This window comes from Hermetia illucens, chromosome 2, assembly GCF_905115235.1.
Source record: "Hermetia illucens chromosome 2, iHerIll2.2.curated.20191125, whole genome shotgun sequence".
NCBI lineage: Eukaryota > Metazoa > Arthropoda > Insecta > Diptera > Stratiomyidae > Hermetia > Hermetia illucens.
The window spans coordinates 18,526,674-18,551,102 of NC_051850.1; the positions used below are offsets into that span (position 1 = coordinate 18,526,674).

Here is a 24,429-nt window from a genome sequence, read left to right on the forward strand (position 1 = left end):
AAGAGTCAATTTTCGGGCTGGAGAGATGTCTCAGCCAGTCTGGATCTGGCTCGGAATGGAGAGAAAAGTTCGAATCTATTCAAAACCTTGCCAGGCTCTGGATGAACGAAAACTATTTTACATTTCAGGGTAGATTCTACAAAACTAACGTTACTCACTGAAAAGTTCATGTCATCAATCGAAGAAGAAATTGATTCAGGGGATAATGCCTAGAGTATGGTTTAGGTATGTAAACGACATATTCGCGATTGTTAGAAGAGACGATATCGACATGGTCAATTCCTCAATAAACAAGATTCACCTACTAAAGGTAGAAAAGGATGGGACTCTACCCTTGCTAAATCTGAATATCGTCAACTGTAGCTGGAAGTTTAAGTTTGAGATATACCGTAAGCCTACAGCAACGCAGAGATAAGTTTCCCGTATTCCTACATATTTAACAACATCAGGAATTGGATAAAAACGTTTCAACTGGAAGTCGTAGGTTCGAGTCGATCGTCCACTTTGCGGAATTTACTGGGAAGCGTCAAGGATCGTTCGGCAGCAGAGGAGAAAACGGGATCTAGCGAATAACGTGCACCGATTGTAATAAAATATAGATAGGACAAACTAAGCGCTGATAATGGCTAGATTTAATGAACACATCAAGGAAACGGTAAGTAGTGTTTGGAAACTAAAGCCGTACAGAAGATCATCAGTTGCAGCCCACGTAGTTGAAGGAGGCCATACCATTCAATCGGAAAGCTTGAGCTCTTCCGTTATGTATACCGAACGACAACCTTGCACCCTTGGAAAAGTTTAGAAATTAGGCCAATTTATTGCAAAGTGCTCAACATCCCAACTGAGATGCTGAATACCACGAGAAGATGGTGGAGGTCATCTAGTCTATTTAGACTGTTATCCATCGTCGAAAGAGGTAATATCAGTTTCGGCGCATCACCTCTACCTTTGATGCAATAAATATGGTGGTGAGTCTGGCAAAAGAGGTGGCGCCTGCTGTGTCATGGCGGCATTGAATGTCGAAAACTCCTTCAACTCCCCAACTGGAACCATATTGAAGAAGCATTGGTATAATAAGTGTTATCCGGCAAGACTGGTGGAGAATCCCCCTCAAAGAAAACTTTTTGGTACGGGACGAACGAGAGCCTCAAAAAGTGCATCGTCAGTGCTGTGGGATGTAATGCTGTTTATGCTTCCCATCTCAGAAGAGGCTATGATTGTCGGTTTTACCGATGACCCGGTTGTAGTTGTTACAGCAAAATATCCAGAGGAAGCGAAGATCTACACCACAGAGATTGTGAGAGTGGGAAAATCCTGGTTTGGAAGAGCCAAGCTGTCCTTGGAGAATGAGAAAAAGGGAAGCCGTATTAATAACAAACTGTAGAAAGAGACCTCTGAAAGTTGAATTCGGTGGAAGCACGCTCGTCTCGAAGCTGGCTATCGGATACTTAAGGGTAATGATTGAGGCCAGACTGACCTCTGGGGAGCTCCTAAAGTATACATTTCGAAAGGCAGCTAGTGTAGCTGCGACACTTGCAAAAATATTACCAAACACTGACAGAAACGCTATCACAAATTGCTTCTAGTCCAAGTTGTGTGATCCTTTCTGCTTTACGTGTCACTTGTCGCGGCGGAAGCAAAACTCTCAGAGATGGAAGCAAGTGCGTCAAGTTTTAGAAATACATCAGATGAGGCAGTACGGGCTTTGGCAGGTATGATCCGAGCCGACATTCTGGCGTAAATAATGAAGGTGCTGTATCACACAAGACGTATGGAGGGGCACACAAAGTTATGTGATCTCTGGCAACGCAGAGATAAATAAATAAATTGATATAAATCCTCATTTTGAACATTAAAGTATGGCTTGAGAGAAACCGCTGGGAGATCAACTACCATATTACCCAGTTCACGGGGCACGGTGATTGCTAAAGGTAGTATCAACATAGCTTTGGGTTGGACGATTCACCAAATTATCCAGGAGGCGATCGCATAGCGGAGGATCCACAACTTGTAATGTTTCGCTGCCCAGGGTTTGCGCTGGAGAGGAGGAATCTGAATCAAGCGCCAAGAGATGCTGAGATTGAAGCAGAACTGGCTTGCGACTTCCTCCACAATCGTAAGAACACAGTAATAAGGAAGACGAAAGTTGAAAGGAGCAGAAGCACGAGTCGCTAAGGCAAACCTACTTTGCGAAGTGTTACCTAAATGCGTTTTAATGGATGCGAATCTCGTACTCGTCTGCTCTAGTTCAGACGCCCACCTGATTGGATTGGAAGAGATGTGCCTTTCTTAAATTTTTACAGCTCCGCCTAATAAAAAAAATAATATTTTCAACATTCGTATGTACCACGTTGAACTCCGCGAATACTTTGCCAAGGTCACGCCTCCGAAGTCAATGCATAATTCGGCCTATTTTTACCCTGCGGCTTGAGTGCCACGTGCACCGATAAGCTTATGGTTGTGACTTTTTTCGTCGATTACTCTAATCCCGTTAGCTGATTTGGAGACCCTACTACCACGAGCATTTGACAATGATTGGCTGACTTCTAGCTCTTAGATTCGTTTCCTGTCTTTCTCTGTTTGTCCTATAGACTTACCTTCGCTTATATTCTTGAACTTCTAAAATTCCAATATTGGATCTCCTTTTTTTCCTCCGGGTGACCTTTTCTCTCAATTTACCGATCTTCAGGTTTGTCTTCACCTTTCTGGCTTATGCTGCCTAGCATCATGTAAACACAATCATCACATCCAGTCATATCTTCTTGCACCAGGCTAAAGTTGACTTCCTTTGCATACACTGAGGCTTATTCTTTTTAAGGTTTTGTGTGAAACAAAACCTTATTAGAATCGAGACGGTGTCTGTCTGTCCGTCTGTCCGTCTGTCTGTCTGTCTGTCCGTCTGTCTGTCTGTCTGTCTGTCTGTCACACCCGATTTATTCGGAAACGGCTAGACCGATTGTCACGAAAATTGGTGAGAGTATGTAATCTGGTGATCCCTTTACATGCAGTAAGTGGCGCCATCTTGTGTTAAGTTTAAGGGGGGCTCCCCGTACATGTGAATGGAGGGTGCAAATTTTTTTTTCACAGAATGTAGCCATGTAGGGTATCAAATCAAAGGTCGCAATTAGTACTTTTCGAATCTGGTTCAATATTTGATATTAGATGAAACATAGGGGAGTGAGGGTTCAAAATATGACCCACAAAAAGTGTAACAGGTCTCGTTCTCAAAACCTATCCAACCGAAAAATCTGAAAAAAATCACAGTGGTGCATCTCTATGAAATCTAGGCCTCAAAATATATCCGGTTCCGATATCTGCACAAATAAAGTTAATAATAGTATATTTCCACATTTTAGAAATTTACCCGGCACCCCCCCTTATGTTCATCCCAGAAGTACAAAATTTGGCATGTGTATAATGAAGAATATAATGCACAGTTTGGTTAAGTTTGAAGAAAATCCAACTATTATTCACAAAGTTATAGGGGGTGAAACTTTACAATTTTTTGTGAATTTCGTGCACTCTAGAACCTGCATGACGTCATCATCACATATCAATTCGTCAATACCACAACGAAACGAATTCTTATGAATTGGGTGGCAGACAATTATTTTGTTTTAGTTTTTTAGTTGGTTGTCAACCAGACATGTGTGTATGTAGGTATATAATATATGCGTGCTAATGAACTTTGCGGGTAGTGCCTAATTCAGTTAGATATAAGACGTAAATCGGAAATATGGGTACGATAAATTTAGATACGTGCTTATATGTGTACAGTAGGTAATAGGCAGTTTGTTTGTTTAGGGTGAGCGTGATATCTATGGCTCTAATATGTACGTTTGTCTCGTAGTTTGGAAAAATATGAAGGATTATGTTGGATTTGTAACTATATACGGACAGAAAAATGTGCGTCTCTTACATAAGATGAACACAAAACCTTTATACCCGAAGCGCGAGCTTCCGGTATTCCGACTTGTTTATTAGGGGTGGACCCCTATGCCTTTTGGAAATTTGGTGCCAATGATTAGCCCAATCGCAGCTTCTTTTCATGTTTATTTACTTCTAATTTCCTATTTCATGGAGTGTGTTATCTTCCACGATTTTCCTCTATGGTAGCTTCGCCAAAATTCGGAATTGTGTCCTTCCGGCTTCCTTTCATTCTCAATTGCCCCTTTAAGGGATATTTTGAATGGGGAGGTCTGCCGCTAGGTCTAATCCTATGTCGGCTAAGTTGCCACTATTGAGATACTTCGATGGTTAAATGACGATATCCTTAAACCTGCTAATCCACTCTCTAAAATGACCCTATGTTTTTGAAGCTTCGCATTGTGAAGAAATTCTCTTAATTGCTGAACATCTTTTCCATATACATTCTCATCCTACCAGTCCTGCGCGTGAGTATAAAAAGGCGCTTACACATTACGGAGGACCTGGAAAGGATGGCAGGACGGTGAAGTTTCAAAAGCATAAAAAACTAACTTAAACTAAATGAGTCGCCAAGTTAATAAGTTCAAGCGTTATTTTTCTGAACTACACGATTGGATTAAACGCACATTCCCACCAGACCTAAACAAATGCGTACAACCAACAACATGAAAGTCCAACAATGATAACATTTACTAAGTTCAAAGCAAAGTACCATTTGTCACAGTTGGTTACAATTTATTTAATTGTTTGATCACGGTAACATGTACGTTAAATAACAAACAACACCTCAACATAGTTTTAGATAACTATCGGCGACGTAGTGCTCCAAATTGGGAAGCAGCAATTTATAGTGGTCTCCTCTGAAAATGGCCCATAGTAGAGAGAGATCCTGACCTCTATTATGAAAAAGATGGTGCAGAATTAACGACCGTTGAACAATTTAAATTTTCCACGGGATACCAATTCTAACATTTTCATCTGAAGATAACCAACTAGTTCGATAGTGAAATTTATGGTATTTTAGTGCTTGAGCTTACCTGATGTTAAAGGTCAAAATGATTTCAGTTTTTCTTATTAAGAGTTTGCATGATAACGTCTGGAAAGTATCTCTGCATACAAAGGTGATCTGAAACTTCAGCATTTAAATGAAAAGAAAATACTAAGTATATTTATCTTTACCTTTGATTCAGTAGGCAATTATGATGAATGTGGTAGTGCAATTTTACGAAATTCCAATTATTCTTCGACTCTTATCCCAATAATAAAAGTAGTTCACTTAGTACTGTAAACCTGATCAGAACATTGCTAATCTTGAAACAGCGTTCTAATAGCTGTAACCAAAATTCTGAGCAAGTAGGTAGGTATCAGTAGCCGCTCCGAGAAATCCAATTAGCGCTGCGGTGCGCCGTTTTGATACCACAAACTCCTAAGACCGTGACTGCTGTTATGAGAGCAGGGAGGCAGAGTCTAGCCGGCTCGGATTTCCGAAGCAGTTCGTAGCATTCACGAAGGAAAACAGTTCTCTGTGGGGGCTGTATCCATCGAAGGGCTGCCAAGAGCAGAGCAGAGCCTGGCCAGTCCGTCAGCCCGCTCATTCCCTTCTATGTTCCTTGGCCCGGAACCCAGAGAAGGGTGACCTTGAGCGTACCACCCAGACGGTTCAGCGCGTCCCGGCACTGCACCACCTGGAAGATGTCCTCGCTGAGTACAAGGCCTAGATGGCCGCTTGGCTGTCGGTCGGAATGGCTATGTTACGCTTGGGACTCGAATCTCGCTCCAGCCATCGACAGAGTTCCAATATCGCCAGTACTTCCACTCGTAATACACTGGCGAAACCTGGGAGAACATACAACTTGGATATACTGTGTGTATTTGAACAAAAACCCCGCGCCGACTCCACAGGCCATCTTTCATCCATCGGTAAGGAATACTGAGTCATAACCCCGCAACACGCCGCTGGTCTTCCACTTTGCCCTGGTTGGCAGCAAAATTTCTCGTGAAGTTCAGCTTGCGTTTTGGCATAGTCCGTGGGGAATGCCCAGATTTCTCGAGGTACTCCGTCTAGGATGTTACTGTGGCCGCAAGACTTTGCTGCCCAGCATCCGGACTCACGTATTTAATATGGAGGTCTAAGGGGAGGAGATGCAGGAGTACATTGAAAGCACCTGCCGAGCAGGCCTGCAGCGCCCCAGTAGCACCTTCACACGAGGTTCTCTGAATCCTATTAAACTTCATCCTATTGCATTTTTTGCTCAAAGCCTGCCACCATACAACAGAGCCGTACATTAGTTTTGGACGCGCTACAGCGGTGTACTTCCAGAGAACCATCCTTTACCGGAGACGCCATTTCTTTGCAAAGGTTCTTTTACGGGCATTGAAGGCTACACAGGCCTTCTTAATCCCCAGTTCTATATTCAATCTCCAATTTAGCTTTGGATCCAGTATTACACCCAGATACTTTACATTAGAGGAAAGAACCAATCTTTGTTCATTCAGCCGTGGTAGGTGGAATCAAGTATCCTTGGTCGTGAATAGCATCAGTTGCGTTTTGGTTGGGTTTATGCTAAGTCCGCATCTTGCGGCCCACAGGCACACCTTTCGTAACGCTCCTTCCATGATGTCGCTCATAATGGACAGAAACATGACACTAACATCACCAAGTCGTTGGCATACGCCACCACCTTCATCCCGCTGCTGTCCAATGTACGTAAAATTTCGTCCATTACTATTAACCAGAGCGCCGGAGAGGTGTCACCACCCTGGGGCGTGCCTCCGTTCACAGCTCTGGTCAAGTGATTGCCTTCCAGATCCGACTGGACTATCCCAGTACTTAGCATGGCTATAACCCATTGTGTACGATACCCCTCCAATCCAATACTGGTCAAGGTTTCCTTGATGACATTGGTACTAACGCTGTTGAAAGCTCCCTCTATATCCAAGAAGGCAGCTAAGGTATACTGCTTGTATTGTAGCGACCGCTCAATCGTACCAGTTACCCCGTGGAGGGCGATTTCGGTGGATTTTCCTTTGAGGTAGGTATGCTGGGGCTTAGAGAAGGGCATTCTCCCCATAATTGTTCATCGTGGATGTCCAGAATGCACTCTAGGGTCTTCAGCACGAAAGAGGTCAGGCTGATTGGTCGAAAATCCTTCGCGGACTCATGACCGCACCTGCCCGCTTTCGGGGGCGTGCGCATCTCCAGGACTGCGGTACGTATCCTAAAGAGATGCAGCTCCGGTAAATCTCAACAAACCACGGCACAAGCCTTTCCTGCTGCTTCTGCAGCATGACTGGCATTATGCCATCTGGGCCTGGAGATTTATATGCATAGAAGTTGTTTATAGTCCAGCCGATCTTATCCTCGGTAATTACCGATTTGATAGTTTTGTACAGCTGGGGTGGCAGCAAACCCTCCAAGCAAAGTTCTGACTCACAGTCCTCCTCGCTAACGGGAAAGTGTGTTTGAACCAGCAGCTCCAAGGTTTCACTAGCAGATTCCGTCCAGGAGCCTTCCGACTTTTTAAGAAAGGATAGGCTCTTATGTTCCTTGGATAGAATCCTACTGAGCCTCGCAGATTTACTTCGATGTTCAGACAATAGTCCGACCAGGACCGCCTCTTGGCGGTTCTGATAGCCGACTTGTACTTCTTCAGGCAGTCGTAGTATGGCTGCCAATATTCATGCCTTTAGCAGATGTTGAAAATTTCTTTGATCAGCTTCCTGAGGCTAGAGAAATCTTCATTCCACTACGGTGGCAGTGTCTTTTTGCTGTCCTTAGTAGGGCACGAGATTTTAAATGCTGTATTGAATGCCTTTTCCAGAGAGCTTTGACTCCAATTTGTCTGTACTGCCACCAATTTGCGCACCGGAGAGTTTATTCTTAATTACTTGACCAAAGTTTCTCCAGTCGATTATCCTGGGGTCTCTGAAAGGTTCGAAAACCTCTGCGGCGAGATCTAGACTGAAAAGTACCCAATTGTGATCCGAGAAGGATCTATGATCAAACACTCTCCAGTCCTCCACCCTAAGAATCCCATTGTCGGTTATTAGGGTGATATCAAGGACCTTCTCCCAACCATCACAGTTCTTCGAGCTGGGGAAATGGAAGATTGGTGTGTTGCCCTTGTTACACACCGATAGGTTTGAAGAAATAATAAAATCAAAGAATGACTGACCTCTCTCGTTGATTTTCGAACTGCCCCAAAACGTATGCCTTACATTGAGTCGCAGCCTATCAACAGGTTGGCTTTCTTTGTTGCTATGGTGTTCGTCAGATGTTGTAGTTTTTCTGGCGGAGCTGATCGATCGTGAGCCATATATGCCGAGGAAATATACACGTTCTCTGCCTCCGCCTGCTCCAACTTGACCACGATTAGGTCGCTGGAGCTCAAATCTGGACACAGAAAAGCGCGCAGAGTCTTCCTCGCGAGAATTTACGCTCTTGGTCTGTCCTGATCGGCGTCTACTGTGCTGTGGAATGAATTAAAATGTTTGCTTTGGAGCCCTTTAATGGATCGATCGCCTCCGACCTAGATCTCCTGTGCAATATCGATGTCTTCCTCTAAGAGTAGTAAAGGCTAGCTATTTGTCTGAGGTTCCTTCTCTTTGATAACAACCCACTCGTATTTGGGAATCCTGGGGTTTTGAAGGCGCAGGGATTGGGCAAACTTGTCCCCCCCCCCTGCTGATCTTAACGAAACACAAACCGAGAAAGTCCCTAGAAAATTGGTGCTTGCAAGCTATAACGTGGAACCCAGGCCACCTGAAAGGAATCAAAGCGACCAACGTTCTTGTCGGTTTTTGCTTTTAAGGGATCCCCCGACGACGAGGGTTTCGGATTAGGAGTACTATGTCTGGCACTCGCTACACCCAATTTGACGACAGTGGATTCCAGGCTGGAAACCACTAGTCCATCTCGATGGCTACTGTCTCCTGGCTGGATGCCAGCAGCTCATCCTCCGATGATGCGCCTGGCATCACCCGCTCTTCTTCTATCGTCTGTTTCTTTTTGTATTTTCAAAATTGAATCCATGTCTTGGTCCCACGAGTAGTGCGGGAAGAATATCCACCGGCCACCAGGGTAAGGGTCTTATTTGAAACTGAAGGTGCCCAAAGTATTCAAAGTTCGCATACTAAAGACCAAGCTCCCCATTGGCCACGTAGCTCTCGGCGTATGCTGTTCCACCTTGGATTGGGGTCCTATTAGCGTCTTCTCCAGTGCAGGGAGGATGATCCCCGAGCTGTTGCTTGGATTCATCTCCCCGCCAGATCTACTTGCTTCTAACACATGACCAGCAGACAAGCAGATCCTCGTCAGTTGGATGAGCCTACTTCCACCCCAGCCCTACACACTCTTGGCCCGTCCAAAAAGGCCGTGTGAGGACCTGCCGAATAACCTGAAGCATAATCAGACAAGATTCTGAGCAAATTTTCCCATCATAAATTTTATTATGATTTTTTTTTATTATATTTAAAATATTTTTATCAGATTTATAAATTTTGTCATTCAATGTTTAATTGGTGAAAACATCGAATCAACTTTTCTTCTGAGACCAAAAATTAAATCATCAGCATCACCATGACCATATCAACCTATCCCATAATCAATCATTCATTTTCCAACTAATCTTCTGTTATTAAATTACAGGTGAAGATGCTCCAATCGTACCAATTTACCTTTTCACTTTCAACATGGTTTTTCTTCATTGCGGTTTTTACTGCATCTCACCTTCACTCCAGGCATGCAGGTAACCTTGCACTGGGACAGTACGTTGAATTTTTCTCGGACTACAAGAATAACCACCGTGAAGATAAGGTAAGTACCTACCATTGCTAATGGTTTCGATTTCAAAACCATTTCAGGCAAGTTTTGAGGAAATCAAATTAAGATCGATCAGCTCATTATGCTGGTGCCTTATGCGGTGATAAATTGCTTTGATTAATGCCTTGGTGAAAATGGTTTGTATCAGCGAAAAGGCTTACAACAATACGGGTCAAAGCGTGATTGCAAGATATGACTGGTAGCATTGCAAGTAGCAAATTAGTAGCATTGCATTGTTAGTAAGATAAAAGTATGAGTGGATACCAAAGATAGATTGAAATTCACTTTTTGGCCAGTAGTAGGGTATTGGCAAAAACAATCAAAAATCCCTTCATCTTTCCATGCAACAATTGCCACATTATTTTGTATTTCTTACCTACTGTGATTTTTTCCACTTAAAATCGGGACAAAAGAAATATTGTATCTCATATATCACTTGGAATATCTTTTACCACCTACGATATTTGGACAACATTGTGTTATTTCTTCGCGATTACCATTCCAGCCACAACATAAGTGAAATTTAAAAATAATCCCCATGTGAATATTCGGTGCACATCAAAGCTAGCCCCATATTAGGAAACAAAAATTAAAAATGAATTTTTATCTCTTAATTTATGTTCTCTTTTTAATGGGACCAAATTGTTTTGACTAGACGGTCTCCAAAAACTCACCAAGTTGATCTTATACAAACATCGTGCTACTATCAAGCTTTACTCCCAAATATAATCTTTTATTTATGTTTACTCCAGACAAGTGGGTTGGTTCACTTTGCACTCGGTTCTAATGCAATCTGAAGATTTTTTTTCATTGAAACGTCACATAAATAAGTGCAAATGCTAAAGGACTCCTATTCGATATTGGAAACAATAAATCTATACCGGTATAATGGATTTTGGCGCAAAAGATACAGATGATCTGTCTGGTTAATGCTTTATACATTTCCGTTTTGTTATGGACAACAAAGTCACCAATGCAGTTTTCATGTTCAGTGGGGTGGGTCCAAACCAATTTATATTCTATAATATGAATTAATTAATTTCTATAATGAATAAAATTTAAATGCAGAGTTTATATTTTAATTTTTTTTTTTTTGAAGCAAGAATGCAATATTGTTCATTCATTGAAAACGCTTCTACGTTTTGGGCGGGCTGCATGGCGCTTTCGATTTAGAAGATGGTGATGCAATTTAGAAATACGAGTATTATGGATGTGCGCTTCTTAAGTATTGTCCTCGAAAATTGTTTATGGAAATTATAAAAGGAAATTGTGTTATTCAAAGTTTCCTAATGTGTATTTGTTTGTATGAATTAACTATGAATTGGCCAGAAAGGATGGATAAGCAGAACCTAAATTTATATTGTTCTCAACAATTCAAGATCTCTATCTGCAACGACTCCCGAAGAGCACCCGCACCATCTTGGCCTAAGCGGACTCGGGATCGCTAGAAGTATTGTCCGCCACGGGCGGCAAAGTACACGAGGTGTACAACAGCCTCGCGAACGCCGAAGTTTCCCGAGACACAATTCGCGAAATCGACGAGCTTAAATCAACATATATAACACTAGCCGACGCGGTCCCGGTCACAACGCTCGCAGCGAAGGTTGGTACTTTGTGTTCAGGAGGTAGATTTCGATCACAATAATGGTCGAGATCTGCTTCCCGAAATGGGCGTTTGGGTAGTTGTACGCCGAGACTTTCGTCGGCCTCGACTGTTTGTTGGTACCATCGGAAATACGGAGCTCAAGCGACTAAATGTACCACCGGATGCACGTTTAGCACAACAAAAAACTAGACTCGCTGGGTGCCTCGGTTACGGCTACCCGAAGTGCAGTACCACGTCGCCTTACAATCCTCGACCCCCTAAGCAGAAGTTGCTTCCAGAAGCGTCGGTTCTTCCTGTACTCCGTCCGAACACCCTATTCTTGCAAAATCTACGTCTGGTGGCCGCGAACTCATCTCCTACCCGCACCTATTGCTACAGGCAGGTGGACGTGAGTCTCGTACTGCGCCGATATTAGGCGCAGAGTTCCTGTGTCACTATGGGGTGCTGGTGGACTTACAGAACAAAACCTTAATTTTCGTTGCCGACCACCGCGTTCACGCACTGCTCAAAAAGTACAGCAAAATCACTACAGTAGGTAGTTTCTCTAAGGCAGTTAAGTACTTTGTAGAGCACCACACCTACACTACCGGCTCTCCAATCTTCTCAAAAGTGTGTCCACTTTCACCCCAGAAGCTTGCCTTCGCAACAGCAAGAGTTTGAACACTTGATGAAACAGGCTATCTGCAGACCATCCAATAGCTGTTGGTCCTCTCCGCTTCATTTGGTCCCTAAGCCAAATCGATATCCCATTCTACTCATCCATGATTTTACGCACTTGCTAACGAACCGCCGTATTTTTACAACCTTGGATTTAGCCAATGCGTATCACCAAATCCCTGTCGCTCCTGAAGACATTCCGAAGACGGCTATCTACACACTTTTCGGACTCTTCGAGTTCACTAGGATGACTTTCGACTTGTGCAACGCTTTGTAGACTTTCCAGAGGTTAATCCACCCTATCTTACAAAACTTGAACTTTTGCTTCCTCTACATGTACAATGTTTTGGTCGTTTTATCTTCAGAATCTGAGCACTTGGAGCATCTCGAGTGCATTTGTCGGAGTTGTTGAAAAATGAAAATTCCTCCAGTGGCAGTTGAAATTTCTCAGCCACTTAGCAATCCCTAATGGTATCCAACCTGACCCAGATAAGATTGAGGCGATTAAGAGTTTTCCATTACCAACCACGGTGAGGTGCTCAGAGGTGGCGGCGAGGAAGATGGGGCGGCAACCCTATCGGCCAAACGAAAACCAAGTGATCGAGGAGAACCTCCATAGTGGTGGCACCGGGAGACGCTGTAATCACTTTGGTTTGCCGGCCGTGATTCAGTAGGCGAATGCTCCAAAGACCTAATCAGGTCGATCAGACCCGAGTCTGCACGGGGACTCATCTGAAGTGGCAAATTGGTCACGAAACCTTACCAGGGATATACTGGTACGATGGGAACCGGGAAAGCCCCTGGACTCACATACTTCGGGTGAACTCCTGTTGTATGTGAGGACAGCTCGGTTATTTGCGGTTGGCCCCCCTAGTGGGAGTTTCATGGTGGTTGTGGTTATGCTCAAGCGAGGAGAGACCTTCGGGCCTCGACGTGGTGTTGCATTTCAACACGGGTGCTGTACTCCATAGTTCGGTAGAGATTTAGGTAATTCTTGCATCCACCAGTATGAATGCTAAGCCATGCACTTGGTATAGACTGGTACCGTTGTTGCTTGTCTCAGCGAGGCTCTGATTGTGGTCACAAAATCAATCCGTGTCTGAAGAGGACCGTAGGATTAAGTCTCACGACAGGTGCCTACGTAAAACACTATGGGCTTCACCAACCACGGTGAAGGATCTGCGAAGGTTCTTAGACATGCTAAATTTCTAACGGCGATTCTTACCCAAGGCCGCTTATCACTAAGCGATCCGGAACGCTTACTTGTCTGAACCTTAAACTAAAGAATCCCGCGAGGTTGCGTGGTCTGCTGAGGACGCCCATGCGTTTGAAACAATCAAACAACAGTTTGTTGATGCAACACTGCTGTCGCTTCCTCAGTCAGATGCACCCCTAGCTGTGTTCATCGGTGCCTCTGATACAGCGGTAGACGCCGGTCTCAACCAATGGGTGAATTCAAATCTAGCAACCGTTGAGGTTCTGTTCGAAGCAGCTCAACCCAGCTGAACGTAATTACAGCCTCTACGATCGTGAACCACTCGCCTGGTACTGTGTAATTAAGTTCTTCCATTTCTTCCTTCAGGGCAGGCCATTCACTGTGTTCCCGGACTACAAACCCCTTACGTTCGCGCTTAAACAAAAGCCCGACAAAGCGTCCTCTTGCCAACTTCGGGAACTGAGTTATATCAGCCAGTTTACTTCTGATATCCAACGTGTGTCTGGAAAGAACAACGTGGTTGCTGACGCTTTGTCTCGAATCTCCGAGGTCACAGTCCCCGCCGCGGTCGATTATACGGCAATCGCCGAGGCACGAGAAGAGGACGCAGAACTTCAGAGCCTGACGGTAAATTCCAAATACCAACTCAAGGAGTTTCCCATTTTCTGCTCAAACTCTTATTTACTCTTCAAGACCTCAGATTGGTGACCCAGACGATTCACTCCGGCCAATTTTTGCGGGGAAGTGTTCAACGCGATTCACGATCTTGCGCAGCCAGACATCAGAACGACGAACCGATCAGTAACTGATAAATATTTCTGGCCGTCCATAAACAAAGACATAGACCCTTAGGCCAGACAGTGCATCGCGTGCTAGAAGTGTAAGTTCAACATGCACGTTCGAAAGGAATTAGGTGTATTCCCTCGGTCAACCAAGCGCTACCACACCATTCATCTCGACGTCATCGGCCCTTTGCGAGACTCGCACTGATTCAAGTATTACCTCACAATCATCGACAGGTTTACGTGTTGGCCTGAAGCAACACCTCTGTCTGACATTACGGCGCAATCATATGCCGAGACCCTCTGTCCAGAGTGGAGTCCGCATTTTTGTGTTCTAACCGCTATCATCACGGACCAGGGGATGCAATTCGAATCTACTCCTTTCGCGAAGTTAGGAAAACTCCTTGGCTTCAAACCGCATAGGACGGCTGCATATCATTCGCAGCCCAATGGTATGCTGGAGCGTTGGCATCGGACGCTGACAGCCCTCTAATGGCCCGCGACAATCCGTCATGATCGCGATCCTTACCTTTCGTCCTTCTCGGCCTCCGCACAGCGAGAAAAGTTCGGAGATGGTTTACGAGGAGAATCTACGCCTCCCCGCTGACCTTGGATATGAGAGCAGGGTTAAGCGACTCGGGATTGCTGCGTCTGCTTAGGGACGCGACATTGGTGGCCAACACCCACAGAGTGCTAGAGTGAGGCGGGCAGTCTTTCATGCTCGACGTTGGAGGCGGGCCTCAAGTGGAACTCCTTATCGAGATTGAGGTCCTTCGTCGAACCAGCAGCCGCTCCAAAAAAACGCCCACGAAGCGTCAGATTCTTCTGGTGACTTCTGTTGGTGGGATCCCGTGGACAGCTTGCTTCGCTGAAAGCGCGCGGTTCCAGCTGGGGGCGGAGTGGGGTGACGGGGCATCGAAGGCGCAAACCTTGATGCCATTATTTACTCGCCTTCACCGCTGCATCCAATGGCCACGGAAAACAGCTGAAGGATTGACATAGACAAGAGGAAAAAAATGTCAGAATAGTCTGGATTGAACTGTCATGTCGGTGCGACGAAGTGATGAAGTGAAATAAATACAGTACATATGAAAATTATAGTTTTGTTTTGGATTTATAAAAGACAAAGTGAAGGCGCGACGAAGTAAAATAAATGCAATACATATGAATTATAAAAGAAAATGTTCCCAAAGGATCATCAGGAGGTCAAATTCTTATAAGGAAAGCAGACCTGTGGAACAGACATAACCACGTTAAAAATCCTTTTTGTAGGGTTTATGTTTTGGCCGACTTTTTTCAAAACTTCTTCCTATTGATTAAAATGAATTTGAACCAAATCCTTGTTTCGACTTAATTGGACTGCGAAATAATCCAAATACAACTAGATTGGGGCTAGAAAATTGAACGCTGAATGTCCCGATCTTGAGAGAAGATGCAGGACGGATGACATCCTCAATCGATGTTTCCCATGCCTCAATGCCCAGCGTTTACGAGATATCCTTTAATATGCAAGGCGAAAACAAGCATAGGTCCTAAGTGTCCCGAAATATGCGGAAACGGAAATGGAGGTCACTCTGAGAAAAGGGTTTCTTGAACAGAAGTCTAACCTAGAATAGTCATTTTACTTGGAACTGTAGGAATTTATTAAAAACAAGCACAACGTGAAAGCAATCATGCATATAGTGAGAGCCATTAGAGTTCTGTATAACAAATCGCAGGAAAATGCAAAAAAAGCAAAGGAAGGCCCTAACATTAGGTCTACCAGCAGAGCCATAGAAAGGAAATCCGGGCCCGGGTCATCAATTACATGAATCTGGGGTAAGAACCCCTTTTTTCATTGAAATCTATATATTGCGGGCCCCCGATAAAAATCGGAGACCGGTGGAAATTCTCCCTTTCTGCCCCCCCCCTTCACGCCAGTCCTACGGTAATAGAATCAACGCAGATGACACCTAACCACATACTCGCAGATAGGCAGAAAAACAAAAGGGTTCGGCAAAAGAACGAGCAACATCCAGAAACCAGCCGGTTGCAATAAGTAGGGCATGTAGCCCACTTTGAGGAAGGGTGCTCAAACCGCGGTAGGTTAGAAAACAGTGCGCTATTTGAGAATCTAGAATTCTAACGATAAAAGCTGGACATTCTGTCTACTAGATATAACTTTAGGAAACACTCTCATGAGCAGTTTGATCAAGATTTGGAGGGTGTCAGATGAGCCCTTTATGTCAGATCACAGAATAATCAGATCCGTCATTGAGGGCAACTCGGAAGTAGATAGAATAATAAGAAATCGCGCTACAACAAGTTGGGACTGCTACACAAGACACCTGAGTGACGACATGGTTCGCCTACATGTAAGCGGTAAGGTCCGGAGGGAAATAGAGCTGAAGTTAGGCCTCCAAAGAGTCCCCATTGACATATATTAGGCCATTTTCCTGCTATGTCATCATAGGAAGATCCCACTTGGAACAAAAACCTAGCCAGAATGAGAAAGGAGATGCGGAAACTCTTCAATCGAGCGAAACAAACCAGGAGCTGGCAGAGGTACAAAGGAACACTGACGATGTATATCAGCACACTCAGGGAAGTAAACGAAAATAATTTCAGGGAATTCAGTGTAGGAATAGAACAAACCATGGAAGCATCCAGGCTATATAAAGCTATATCCAAACACAAGGCAATGTATTTTGTCTGTCTAAAGAAGGAACATAAGACATTTGCCAAGACTGAGGAGGACAGGATACATCTGTTTCTTTGAATTAATTTCCCTATCCCAGGGCGGGGGCAATAGCATTCTGCGTGACACTCCAACTACGAACAGAAAGGGGGAAAAGTGAATTGGAAACTGCTTCGAAAGCTAGAGTGAGAGGAGCAATGAGAAGCTTTGAACTACAAAAGTAATCAGAGTAGATGGTGTTCCCCAGCACTACTCCAGTGAAGCCTTGTAATCATCTTAGGATCTCTCCTAAGAATGGTAAGTGGCGGCATAACCCTGGGATATATACCAATGGTATGGAGACAAGCAGGAGTAGCCTTTATTCTGAAAGCAGCTAAAAAGGATCCTTTTAATCTTAAATCTTTCAGACCAATCTATACCCCTATTGCCCAGTCCATATTTTATTGTAGGAGACCAATTATTCCTCGAGAAACAAGCAGTTCAAGTAAATTTCATTCTTCATCATAATGTCAGAAGGATAGATTATCCGTGCCAAGAAATCGCTATGAGCGAAACCAAATCCTACCATTCCTTCGGTGCATTCATTCCCCTATGCGTTCCTGTGGTCAGGGACCCAAAGACAAGAAGCTTTAAATGAACGGCCTGGACTTTTCAATTGGTCCTTGCAATGACTCACCAATTTAAAGTTCTGTCGATCGATTTGTCAGTAAAAATAGCTATATTTCGCTTGGGAGGAACGTCATGCGACAATCGTTGCTTATTGTCCCTGGTCCCAACAGGAATATGCTGGAATACTATGAGAAGCAGTACATTTCAGATATATTGTGTGCATTTGAAGAAACTCCCGCTTCAGCTAAACTGTTCATCCATCAATGAAAACTATGGTGTCATGACCTTGCACCTCTTTGTCGGTCTTATATCTCCACCCAGAAACGAATCCCATAGGAAAGTATCTAATGAAGTTCAACGTTAGTGTAGCGTAATCGGTTAGAATAGCCCAAAGTAAATTTGATAGCAGGTTTCAGATTTTGGAATGGTTGTGTGGCATCGTAGCTGGGCAATACTTAGAGTGTTTCAATTGGTTGGCAGGTCTTTTTTGAGGATAGAATAGTATGTCTTTAGCAGAGTGTGTTGAAAAGCTAATTCTGAATTTTTTCACTAGAGCACATCGAAAACAAAGATCTGATATGCTTATACAAACGGCATGGAGTTATTAAAAATTACCCCTATTGGCTGTAAAATATAGTAATACTTATGGCTCGTTAGAATATGGTAGGTAGGTCACCTAATCTGTTTGGGTAAAAGCCCGCTTGGTATGGAGCGATGGCGTAAGCCAGGGCACCAGACAGGATTTAGGGATAATGAGTTTGACCGTGGTGCACAACATGGATGTCTGGAGTTCCTTGCTAAGTCAGGTTTAGACCAGCTATCACTTGCTGCGCGGTTGATGATAATAATAATAATAATCGTCGGCGCAACAATCCATATTGAATCAGGGCCTTGAAGTGTGTTAGAGCATTTCATTCAAGACAGTAACAGTACACTACAATATACTGTAGGAGGCAATGTGGTCAGCATTACGCTCGCCCGAGTACTCATTCACAGCTGAGTCGACTGGTATCCGACGTCAAATCACGATACAAATCCGACTGCCGCAGTGAGATTTGAACCGCGACCTTCCGCACGACAACCTTGTGCTCTAACCACTCAGCACTCAGCTACTTCCTCCTTTGTAGTTTACGGCCTCCCCTTTTTTTTAGTTAAACCCAAGTTTTCAAAAAAAGAAGAAGAAGAAAGAAGGTTTCGTCCAGGGCAGACCTAAACCAGACCGAAAGTAACGACAGATGGTACTTTTGGGCACGCTGCTCACAGAGCGGAGGTGAGGCAGCGTCTGATGAGTTGCCTCTGCCCTGGATGAAACCGTCAGTCAACATTTTGGTTCTTTTCTGGAAAACTTAGGTTTAACTCAGAAAAGAGGAGGCCGTGAACTACAAAAGAGAAAGTAAGTTGCTTTCCAAGTGGTTCGGTCCGTCACTAAGTTGGTGTGGACTCAGGACTCCCAGCATCCTCAACAAAAAAGTGTGTTATATGTGAAAAAACTCGATTATGTAAACATATGCAAATGTACACATCTAACACTTTCAAGTGCTCTTCATTCCTGGACCTAATTTAACCGCGTATTTTAATTTCCATCAATTTTCCTCGACCTATTGACTCTCTAATTAATTACGCTTTTCATTTGATCAATTGGTTGAATAGTGATTACTCTCATAACCAGACGGAGAGCTTATTAACTGGTTACCCAAACAGTCCTTCAACTCTAAATTTGATATTTATGTCTCACGGACTCCCGCATATCTTGTTAATTCCAACAAAAATATATGTACACATATCAAGTTCTGTAATTATAATATATATATGAGGTACTAGTAGAACTGAACACTGAGATACTCCTTTACTTTTATTGAGCTGTCTCTTCTTTGAGGTAATTTTTTGCAACTAGTTGAATAATCGGGTCTATTAACACCAGCGGTGACAACCAATTATCTCAATAAAAATCTTGCCTCGTTCGAATAACGACTCTACCTTGTGAACAATTACGACTCCTCTATATGGTGCGGAATCAACTCAATAATCATCAAATATGTCACACGGGAATCAACGAAGGCAACAAGCAGTATCCAGTGCTATATTATAAAAATCACAAATACAATAGGCCAACTTTTCCAATTCAATTCGTAATCCCTTATAAGGAATATCTCATTTTGCAGCAAAATCTGACCCAAATCTGGACGGAGCGACTTCAATGTTAAATTGGTGTAAACAATTAAAATACTTATTTTCCACTTCGATTAATTCAATTCATTAAATCATAGCACATTTCAAGAGCTCTTAGGATCAATGAGTTATACTATCCCAGATAGATTAACGCCAATTTAAATGGAGCCAAAAGAATGTGTTGGCGTAAACCACCCGTGGCCTCTAAAGAATTTCAAGATAAATCTTAATTTTATGAATCCAGTTTTTCAGATCTCGCACTCAGTGTGTGTTTACATTTCGATGACTTGCCTGACAAAGATGAGGGCTTACGTGTTTGTATAAATGAATATTATAATCTAACATTAAACGGCTTTAATGCATCGGCCAAAGTCAAGGTTACGAATTTTGTCGAGATTTTTTTAAAGTTTAGCAGCTTAGCCGGTAATTGCGGGATACCATAAAAGCCTTAGATAGTGCGCATCATTCAGAATAAAGGCTTGAAAAGAATAAGTCTAACCGGATTATATTTTCAAAACGTAAATTTCCATTAGTCAATAATAACAAACTTTCGTTAAATGCGACTGTGACCTTGCCATCACTAGTAAAATGCATTACCTTAGCCCAATTTTTGAACGCAAAAAAAATAATCAATTGCCGTTATTAATTTTAATCGAAAATCTAGAAACCACTAAATAACCTCAAAATAAAGAAAGTTTGATTTCACATAATACTCAAAATGTTACTTAAATGCTGCAAGTTGAGTACACGAACGGATGCGATACCTTAATCACATCACATCTAGCCAAAGGGCTTAGAAGTAGCTAAAATACAGCATCAAATAGACACAAAAACATACTAGGCCGAAAAGATACAAAAAATTATCAAGCCAGTTCAAAGTGAGCAAATCGAGCATTTGATGAGGTTGAACTTGTAAAAGAAGTGATCATGAAGTCATCAATTTAGAAATATGAAAGATGAAAGGCAGCCACGCTACCAAATGTAATTTAAGAACCGGAAAATACTGTAAAAAAAATCATAGCAAGATATTGAGCGCCATCAATTATAGTTGCAAAAGCGATTATCCATTTGTTTCGAAAATTCAATGCAGTTACTTTCTCACTCTCTCTTTATCACCAACAGATACCATCTGAACCAGGTACCCAAACACTTTAGTGGAAGCACCTCTATACTGATCTCCAATGAAGTCCACGCTACTCAGACTATCTTCATCGTCTCTCTTAAAACCACCTCCAGCTTAGTATGGATAGGTCGCATCCCTCTGCTGTCCCAATGAACAAGCAAGATCACTGCCATAAAATCCGACTCTAACGTCAGATATATCTTTTGCAAAAAGAACTCTCACTCTTAGTCCAGCTTTCCCTACCATTTCTTGATAATCAAAGTCATTAACTCCCAATAGAAACAGCAAACAAGCCAGATTCGCTATCATCTGAAATTTTGACTTTAACTTAATTTTTAAAGCCGACATTGAATAAATTCTTCACTAAATGAATATTAGCTTCCAATTCCCTTTAACGTCAAATAATTGTCCCTAAAGAAAAAAAGAATATTGCTTTGAAAATGGATTCTTATCCCTGATAGGGTAGGAAGGTAGGTATCAGCGGCTACTCCGAGGAGCCCAATTAGCGCTGCGGTACGTCATTTTAATGCTACAAACTCCTAAGGCCTTGACAGCTGTGCTAAGGGCAAGAAGACAGAATCCAGCTGATTTTCACGAAGGAAAGCAGCTCTCCCATCCTGCAGCTAGAGATCTCTCTCAGGTCCTCAAAGAAAGATTTACCTAGTGTCCGCAGTCTGGCTCCTAGTTAGAGCTGGGCACAATCGCGAAGGATGTGTCTAAGTTTTCCCTTTTTCTCTACAGCTTCGACAATGCGAATTGTAGGGCAGACCGAATCTGGCGGCATGGTCCTCCATAGGCAGTGCCTGTTCGGACCATCGTAATCGTGTATGCAATTGCGCGCATCTGGCGTAAGAGCTTTCGCGATCGGGACAAATCTTCCTTGACTTGGCACCGGTAGAGCTGTCGCGCACCAGCGACAGTCGCTAGCGGGACACCGATTATACCCACCGAAGGCTTGCAGGGGGGTTCTGACCTCGAGCCCAGAGGAGGTTTATCTTAAGCGTGGCGCCCAAACCATTCAGCACGTGTCTGCACTGGCGCTAAATACAAGGCCGCTTAGCTATCGTTCAGAATGGCTTCACGACTCATGGGGCTCCGATTATGCCATAGTCATCGATAGGCTTCCATTATCGCCAGTAGGACGGTTTACAATACCCTGGCGAAACTTGGGAGATCATACAATCGGATACACGGCTTGTATTCGAGAAAATCTCCGCACCGACTCCTCAGACCACCTTTGATCCATGGGTAAAGAATACTGTGTCATAGCCTTGTAACACGCCACCGGTCCTCCACTCCTTCTCTCTCCCCATGGCTGGAAAATCCACGGCCAAGTTGCTCGTGAAGTTCAACTTGCGTGTAACGTAGTGCATGAAGAATTTTCAAGGTTCGTCGTTTAGAGTGTTACTATGGGTTTCGCTGTCCAGGAGCGGACCATCTTAGTTTGACATGACTGCTCGTTACAACATATTTACTGTGGAGGTCTAGGAGGAGAGGGTGTAGGAGTAGATGGAGAACATATACCGGATAAGACTACAGAGCCCTGGTAGCACCTGTACACGCGAATTCCATTAAGCTTCGCTCTATTGTATCTTTTGCTTAAAGCATGCCACCATACAATAAAGACGTACGTTAGGATGGGACGCACCAGAGCTATGTACATTTAGAGAACCATACTCCGACACATTTCTTTCCAAAAGTTCTCTTGCAGGCATGGATAGCTATACCGGCTTCCGTAACCCGCAATTCTATATTCAATCTGCAATTTAGTTTCGAATCCAGAATTATAACTAAATACTTTACAACGGTTGATGTTCATTTCACAGCGGTAGGGGGAATTCGAGTACCTTGAGCGCATCGAACTCTCACGTGCCATTTTCAAAAAAATTCACATGTTCTGTCCAACCCGCACCAGATCCTGAGTTCTGGAACTGAAATACAATATAAAAAAAACACGGCTCAACTTCGGACACGAGCGCCGCTATTGAAAAGGAGGATCCACGACAGATTACATCCCCGACTAATATTTCCTCGGCCTCAGTTATTTTGTGAGGGGCGGGTTTTGAAGTTCCCACCCTACCTTGGTATTCTCAAACCTCAATGATGGCATCTTTGTGAGCTTCACGGTCTCGCAAGTGCTCTCCACCTCGATGGCAATGTCTTCTTATTGTATTTAGCAGGGCACGAAACTTTAAAGACGGTTTCGAACAAATTTTCCAGTTCGTCTATTGTGTTAACCTCACCAATTTGGATGAAATATACTCGTCTTCCGCTCTAGGCTGCTCCAATTTTACCATGATTAGGTTGCTGCACACAGAAAAGCGTGCAGATTCTCTCTCGCTAGGATACATGCTCTAGGCCTGTCCAAAATAATAATCTGGTGCTGTGGAATAAATTATAATATTTGCTTTGGAGCCTTTTAATGGTTCAGTCCCCTCCGATCCAAAGCTCCTGTATTATTGCGACGTCGATATCTTCGGCTAGGAGAAAAACCAGAAGATTAACGGAGGCACACTTCGGGTGCTGAAGGTTTATCTACGCTTCCCTCAATATGATCTGCTTGCGTAGGTAGACAGTCCCCGTCGAACCGTCGATCTTGATTTTTCTTCAGTGGCTTGTTGGTGGCGCAGACCAAATCCAGGTCGTCGTCCGCTAGAGCCGAACACTTACGCTTTTGCGTTTCTGATTTCGAACTGCACTTGTATTCTGCCTTTGCGAGAGCATAAAAGGCTGGCTGTTCGACTGGAGTTCCCTTTTCTTGATAACTGCGCAGTTGTCCATGGGAATCCTGGCGTTTGAAGTCGCAGGGATGGAAAGAGCTTGTCCTTAGCCATACGGATCTTTGGCAACCAAATGCAAGCCACCGGCTTCCTGGGGGGTGGATTCTTAGCTGAAGGCCACTAGTCCGCCTGCCTCTTCGCTCCGGGAGATTCCTGCAGTTGGTTTAAGCATAGTGTTGCTATCGCTGGTCCCAACTCTACTGCCCTCAATCGCTACTGTCTCCTGGCTGGATGCCCGCAGCTCGTCCTCCGATGATGCACCTGGCATAACTACACCTTCTTCCATCGTCTATTTTTTTTATATGTTTTTGTTGAGTTCATGTCTTGGTCTCAAGAGTAGTCTGAGAAGAATTTTCACCCTGGCTTGCCCTACCACCAGAGCAGGGGTCTTATTTGAAACTGAAAGCTCACAAGGTATTCAGAATTCGCATAATCAAGACCAAGCTCACAATTGACAACGCATTGGGGTCCTGTTAGCACCTTCTTCAGGGCAGGGAGGATGATCTCCGGGCTGTTGCTTCGGCTCATACCCCCGCCAGATCCACATGCTCTTTACACATAACCAGCAAATAAACAGATTCTCATCAGTTGAATGAGCCTACTCCCAGCTCTTCCGATATCTGTTCAAATAAAGTTAATAATAATATATTACTATAATTTGTTGCAATTGGCAGCAAAACCCCCCTTAAGTTCATCTTAGAATCACCAAATGCAGCTATGTACCCTATAAGATAGAGCACAATCCTACCAAGTTTGATGGAAACCACACTATTACTAACAAAGTTATAATAGGTCAAAGTTGTCGCTTCTGTGCAAATCCAGAACTTTGAATGACAATATTACGCGAAAGTGGGTATTTTCATATTATATTTTCATATAAGAAATCCACAAAACCTTTCATATCTGAAGCGTTCTGCTTCCGGTTTCCCGACTTGTTTCTTGTAGCGCTTGAGGGATCGCAGATGAAAGCTCTTTCAGCAGTGCGCCCTCGCAAACTCTCTTTTCCCTTGTGGTGCTTCAGTGGTTGAAGAAGGAATCTCCTTCAGCAGTGCGTCCTTAGCA

The 24,429-nt window shown here is 43.6% G+C and overlaps 1 protein-coding gene across 1 annotated transcript in view; it reads left to right on the forward strand.

Annotated features, from left to right (window-relative positions):
• The window catches only part of LOC119649435 (cuticle protein 8), a 43,968-nt gene that overhangs the window by 13,916 nt on the left and 5,623 nt on the right, over window positions 1-24,429 (forward strand). The window contains exon 2 of the mRNA XM_038051585.1: window positions 9,575-9,742. Within this exon, the coding sequence (XP_037907513.1) occupies window positions 9,575-9,742 (168 nt within the window). The remainder of the gene's footprint in view (window positions 1-9,574; window positions 9,743-24,429) is intronic.